The sequence below is a fragment of the Borostomias antarcticus genome, assembly GCF_949987555.1.
Source record: "Borostomias antarcticus genome assembly, chromosome: 5".
Classification (NCBI taxonomy): domain Eukaryota; kingdom Metazoa; phylum Chordata; class Actinopteri; order Stomiiformes; family Stomiidae; genus Borostomias; species Borostomias antarcticus.
The window spans coordinates 25,323,252-25,330,371 of NC_140238.1; the positions used below are offsets into that span (position 1 = coordinate 25,323,252).

The following is a 7,120-nucleotide window of genomic DNA, read 5'->3' on the forward strand; positions in this document are numbered from 1 at the left end:
GAAATGTGTAGATTACTATTAATATTCTCCACGCGAGGGTCACTGTCATGAGCAAAATTGCCTTTGGAAGACGGTGAAGCGATCTGCCAGCGGCGCTTGCAGCCATGATGGAAGTTCACGGACATCGGTTGGTAAGATCTAGTGAAAATCTAGTGAAACTTGGGCTACATCGATATTTTATACGCACACGTTTTTTTCCTCGTGATATATGCTATTGTTGCTAAGTTAGATAGTAGGCTATAGCCTATTTTATATCCGCCAGTTGATAAGACATCAATTAAATAGCGTGCGTTTGACCCTTTTCTGAGTTTGAATGTCTTGGGACATATCTTCGCATAATGCTCTAACTACCGTTTAGCCAACCTAATTATGTGGATTGTTCCTGCAAATTATAACAACTATGTGACGAACACGACAAAGGCCTACTGTTGTTGGGATTTTGGGAAATGTGCGCTAGACAGCAAACGACATGTCCGTTTTCCCAGGTAGAAAGGTTTTCCCAGGTAGAAAGGTTTTCCCAGGTAGAAAGGTTTTCCCAGGTAGAAAGACCTATCATGGTGGATGTATCGTGGTAGAAACTTAATTTATCTCCGAAGGGAAATTTTCTTTTTAGTGATGTTCCACCAACGTTTGGTTTATGTAGGGGCTACTAATTTCTGTTACCAATAGGTAGCATAGGCTACAACTTAAGACTAGGCTAGATATAGGCCGTTTATATTGATTCACGTTATAGTATTGCATTAGTCATTCAGCAAACGATTTTATCCAAAGCAACGTGCATCTCCTTTCTAAACAAGTGACTAAGAGCAATGTAATGCTAAAGCCGAAGTGCAAGAGTAGCAAAATGTAAATACAATAGGTGCACTTGCGATCAATACACAACTCGAAATATGTCGTGTCCTGTTCCCATCCCCCACGTGCGCTCCCTCAAGAACCCGCTACAGCTGCAGGGAGGAGGGGGGGGGGCGGGGAGAGACACAGGGGAGAACAGCAATAAACACACAGCTCTACACCACGGCCGTAACAGTGCTTTAGAATGGCCACAGCAGAGGGCACACATGATAAGGTACCCGTTCACAATCACGGCGGCCGTAATAGACGCGGCGCTGCATCTTGTTTGGGGGAAATTCTGTTTTCAAAACCTAACCATAGCTCAAATGGTATTTATGACTAAAATGCTTGAAATCGGTACTTCTGGCCGCCGTAAGAATAGTCACTGCCAAACAATTATAACCTTATACAGAAAGAAAAAAATTGTTCTTAAATGTTGCTGAAAATTTGAATTGTAGTTTGGTCCTATTAGTTAAATATGACAACACTACATGCATGTGTTGCAATTTACTGAAAAATCGGATCAAAATCTCTGCTGTCATTCTTTCAACAAGTTTATTCTAATATTTCTTCTGTCTGCCTACTCTAGAATACCTGCTCCGGGTCCCATAACGCTGCTTCAGTCCATGTGCAGTGCATGGAGGACATCTAGTGGCTGTTTTGGGGTACTGAATTTGGTCGGTTATTTATTTTCATAAAGTCAAGTCAGTTCTATTTGTCACATACTCATGCAAATAGATAGCAAATCTTACTGCTAGCTACTGAGTGGATCAAAGTCAAGTAACAAGGTAAAGGTAAATAGAAAAAATAAGTGATTAAATATACATCTATCCTATAATTGAAAATATGGACTTAAACACATTTATTGTGGTCCCATTTCTTACAGGGAATTGAAAATATGGACTTACACATTTATTGTGGTCCCATTTCTTACAGGGAATGTTGTATCCCTGTGAGTTAATAATCAGTATTGTGTGCGTGTCTGTCTTTATCTCAGGGTGTGTGTGTGTGTGTGTGTGTGTGTGTGTGTGTGTGTGTGTGTGTGTGTGTGTGTGTGTGTGTGTGTCTCTCTCTCTCTCTCTCTCTCTCTCTCTCAAGGAATCCAGAAACACAGGAAAGCAGAGGGGGAGGGGACCCGGCGCCCAAGCCAGACCAGAAATGGGGAGGAGCAGTCTTTTGTTAGAGGCCACCAATCACGACTCCAGGGTGAAGACTCACTCTGCATATATCCCTTGATGCCTTGCGTACTTCGCTGAAGAGGAATAAGCGTTCTCAAAAGAAGAAGAATCAAATACAGCTGCAGATTGCCATTGTTTTCTTGTTCACTGCTCTGCATTTCTCAAACACTGTTTCTCCACCGCTCCACAGGGACTCTATGGGGGCTGTATTGGCTCTTTACTTCTCTACCGTGACGGGAAGGGTCTGCCCAAACACCACCTATTTAAGGAAACCAGCCCGGGCTTCTGTTTGTGCTCGCTTCGGCAGCACATATACTAAAATTGGAACGATACAGAGAAGATTAGCATGGCCCCTGCGCAAGGATGACACGCAAATTCGTGAAGCGTTCCTCATTTTGATCGTCTCTGGGTTATATGTCGGGGGTTCTTTTATGATGATTAACTATTAACTTAAAAGCGAATTGGTTTAATTTGCTGGCGGTATTGTGTGGCGCTACGGAAAAGCGTCTCCCTTTTCGCATGCACAGTTTAGTCCTCGTTTTAGACAAGCCAGTGTCTATCTCGAGTCGACATCAAACGATTCCCGATTCGGTCAAACTCCTTCTTCAAGCGAGCGTGAAAATGATTTATTTAAGATTTAGGGATATCCTACAGGCCTACCCAAAATTATTATGTGGTTCTACTAGACGAGGCTAGACTGCTAGCGTATAGCCTAAACACTATCGCGTTAGCCTAACATTAGTACGCCATGTCTCCCGCTACTCCTTCTGATAACCAGGCTCGGCACCAACATAACGCTCTTATGTGGCTGGGTCGTTCATCACGGTGTTATCGTTGCTGGATTCGCGGCTTCTGCTGCTCAGTTTCTGACAAGAATGAGACAGGAGAGTGTCTGAGGGCAAGCGGCTGCAGGTCGATGAGGAAAAATTACCCCACACAACTCGTAGGGGAATGAGAGAGCAGGTTGTTGTTAAAAGTCTGCTTTCTGGGCATTTGCCAGTATAATATAGGCTAGAAAATGAGAATATATAGCGCTGTTCGGACCTACAGCCTAGGCTACTGTCTGCTCTGTAGGCCTACTAACAAATATTTTACTCAATCGTGCATGATCTAAGTTTAGTGTGTCGTAGACAGATCTAGGTTTAGTGTGTAGTAGATATATGGGACACAAATCAAGATTCCCAGAGAGTAGAGAGAGTTTGCCAGCATTGTACATGAGCAACTCTATTAGGCCAAAAATATTTCCGTACTGTCACAACCACTAGGCCTAATATGCACCTGAACCTCAAAACACATAGGCTATATTATCAATTGATTTCCATTTCTTGGCGTGTTCTGTGGCTTACTGTGTCGTGGGAGCAACAGCTGTGACCCCGCCCCCTACTCAGAGCTGCACATGATCAGAGGCACAAACACAGAAACCAGGTGACGTTTGCAACACTACCACAATCAATCAATCAAAGCTTTATTTACCACAATTACATGTTGTCCCACTTCTTCTCCTTCCTTATGAGAATGTGACCATATGAACTGTGTCAGTAACTTTCATACACAGTATAATTGTTCTTATACAACACTTGTACAGGGCTTTGAGCCTCCGTGATCGCCCATCTGTGATGCCCAGCGGGATCTTTTTCTACCAGAAGTTCAAAGACTTGGTAATCAGCAGTTCAGATGTACAGACTACAATCCTTCACCCCTCTGCCTCTTGCTACGGCCCTCCCTGTACCTCACATGCTCAGACGTCTGGGGCAGGCATCCGTCTTGAGGGGGCGGGGGGATCGGTCCAGCCGTGGCTGGGGGAGATTAAGAAGAAATTAGAGGACTTGTATATATTGTAAATATCTGTTAAATTTATTGATATATTTATTCTACTTTTATTCTGTACATTTACAATTCTTTCATTGCATTGCAGCTGTTTCTATAGCTTGTTGGTGAAAATACAAGTGTCTTGGTATAGTTTGTGGTACACTGAAGATGGATAAGATGAGAGGTAGGTAGGCACCCCTGCTGAGATGAGACAGAAAAGGTGTTGAGAGTGTTGCTGTGTGAGGGTTTCTGCTCTGCAGAGGGGGGAGGGGTAGAGCCCTCTCTGAAGTCAGTGGGGGGGAGGAGCTGACCCTTGCTTGCCTCTTGCTTGCCTGAGAGGGAGAGAGACCCTTCAGAGCAAGCAGAGACAAGGAAACACAACAGATACCTTTAAATACATTTGTAAATAAAATAAAAATGTGGCAGTGTTTGCAGCTCTCACTTATTTGTATTTATAGACAAGATTTATAGACACAATCTTTCTTGCCCACTTCAGGGCCCTGGAGCCATCTCCCCAGGAACTGCACGCCTCCAGAGCCCTGAAGCGGCCGGTGAGAAGGATTGTGTCCGACCCATGGATGTATTAGGTCAGACCCCTCCCACCCCGGACACAAACTGTCTGAACCACTCCCCTCCGGCAGCAGGCTGCGTTCCAGTCTTGCCGATCCTCCATACATTTGGCTAGCATACACATGAACTCACAGTATTGTGCCACAGCTTCTTCCAAGCTAATAAAAGTAAACGGTGTCTGATTTCCTGACCCCTTCAGAAAGTAGGCTAATGCTGTGTACTAGTTTCATATTCCTGATAGAAAAGAGAGAGCAAGCGAATAAGGGATCCGTTCATTAAGCTCAAAACAAGATTAACAATGAATGATAATGAAAACATGAGTTTGTTTTTACTTCATGTGTAATCCTATGAAATATACATATCTTAACGCCACCCCTATGTTGTAAATCTGTCTGTTGTCAGGTGACCAAGAAGCTGTCGGGAAGGCTCCAGGGGAGGGCAGCCTGGGTCACCAGCGTGGGCAGCGAGCTGGGGCTGGACTCATGACTGTCCTGGCAGAGGGAGAGGACCTGCTTCCCTGGACGGCACGCCTGCAGCAACTCGACCAGGATGCTGGTGTCCCACCTCCCGTGCTGAACCAGGACTGCTGTGCTGCCCATGGTCGGGGCAAAACGGTAGCCATGTTCAGCCAGTGGGACGCCAAGCGTGGGGGACTAGAGGCCGCCTCCCCGGGACCCATCAGTGATGCCCAGCAGGGACTACCGGCCAAGGTCAAAGACTTGATCAGCAGTCCAGACCTACAGACTAAGACACATCTGCCTGGTCGAGGTCAACAAGCTGACCGTCACCCAGTGGCACTGTTCCGGCCCCTATGGTATATGGAGGACAAGGGGCCAATAACAATAGCATGTGATGTGGCGGGTGCCAACGCAAAACATACAAACTACAAAAATAATAATAAATGTAATTTATATAGCGCCTGTCACGAGACCCAAGGACGCTTTACATAGTCACAGAAAGAGACAAGACAGACAGACAGCAAACAGACCAGAACAAAGGAACACAGACTAACTAGCTAACTACACTAACTAACTAACTGACTAGTAAACAAACGGACAACTAACTGGCTGACTAATTACTAGCTCACTACCTAACCAACTACAGGCTAAAGGCCTTGTTGAACAGATGGGTTTTGAGGGCTGATTTGAAGATGTCCAGGGTGGGGGCGCTACGTACAGTATCTCTGTGGGGAGAGAGTTCCAGAGGGTGGGGGCTGCCACACTGAAGGCTCTGCCCCCAAAGGTTGGCAGGCTGGTGCGGGGGGTGGAGAGCAGACCTGTGTCCAAGGACCGCAGGCAGGATGGAGCATGTTGGTGGAGGAGGTCAGATAGGTACTGAGGGCCGAGGGCATGGAGGGATTTGTAGGTGAGAAGAAGGAGTTTATAGGCGATGCGGGACTTAATTGGAAGCCAGTGGAGTTGGATGAGGGTGGGAGTGATGCCAGGGCTTGGTGTGGGTGAGAAACCTGGCAGCTGAGTTCTGCATGTACTGGAGTCTGTCCAGGGTTTTACTGGGTACCCTGAACAGGACTCCATTGCACAGTAGTCCAGACGGGAGGTGATGAAGGCATGGATGAGGGTCTCAGCGACAGTCTGAGAGTTTGGAGATGTTTTTGAGTTGGAAAAAGGCAGATTTGGTGATGGATTTTATGTGTGACTGGTAGGAGAGGGTGGAGTCCAGAATGACACCCAGATTGCTGACTTCAGGAGATGGAGAGATGGGGCAGCCGTCTACCTGGAGAAGAAAATCTTCAAAAAAAATCTTTAAAAAAATGTATTAAGTGCAGGCAGTTGACTGTGGGGGGAGCTGAGTGGATGGTGTAGTGCTGAGATGCAGTTGAGTGTCACCAGCATAGCAGTGGACGTTCAGGCCGTGATGGCGGATGATTCGACCGAGGGGGAGCATGTAAATGGTGAAGAGGAGGGGTCCAAGCACAGAGCGTTGAGGCACGCCTTGGTTAACTGGGGCTGGGGGGGAGCTGGCGCCATTAATGGTGAAACTGTTTTCTTTATAGATAAAAACCCAAAGCAGGGTATTTATTATCTTTCGCATAAAGGTATTCTCAGAAAATAATCACTAATAACAATAACCAATAAACAACAATGCAATAAGGGACAAACAGGGTACAATTATAAACAAAAACACAAAGGGAGAGGAGAAGAACTGTGCAAGGGGTGTGCCTAAAACAAAAAGGGCCCTGAGCTTCCCTATCCACTAACTAGAAACATATAAAACTACTACTAGGCCCTGAACACTAATCTACCTGCTACACAGAAAGGTGCGACATCCACTCACCCTAACCTAGTGTGTATAACAAAGGGTTACCTACGTGATGAGGTGTATACCCATGGGTTTCTTATCTAACCCTTCTCCACAAGGACTGCTGGAAATAAAGGACAAAGTAACAACTAACAAAAATCCACACCAAACGCTAGTGTCACAGAACAAAACACCCCCACCCATAAAGAACAAACCCATAGGGTTTGTGACAAATAGTAGGCCCTACACAAAACTAACCAAGGTGCTACATCAATCAATCCAAAACAGTAACAAGTGACCAAACACAAAGTGGAGTACTTAAGCCACAACCAAATCACCACACAGACAACACCGTATCCACTGAAATGGCATTACTAAAATGTGACCCCACAAAATGGCCAGTACCTCCCACCACATACAAGTCACCAATGAAGTGGTCACAAACCACACCCAACTAACTGAAATAAACTGAA

General features: G+C 45.6%; 1 protein-coding gene across 1 annotated transcript; it reads left to right on the forward strand.

The window, feature by feature from the left end:
* Nucleotides 1-3,612: 3,612 nt before the first annotated feature.
* LOC311309702 (uncharacterized protein) lies at nucleotides 3,613-5,338 on the forward strand (the record flags this gene model as incomplete). Its single annotated transcript, XM_084439026.1, has 2 exons — nucleotides 3,613-4,002; nucleotides 4,791-5,338. The coding sequence occupies exons 1-2, from the start codon at nucleotides 3,987-3,989 to the stop codon at nucleotides 5,336-5,338; spliced, it is 564 nt and encodes a 187-aa protein (XP_084295152.1). The 5' UTR covers nucleotides 3,613-3,986.
* Between the last annotated feature and the right edge of the window lie 1,782 nt (nucleotides 5,339-7,120).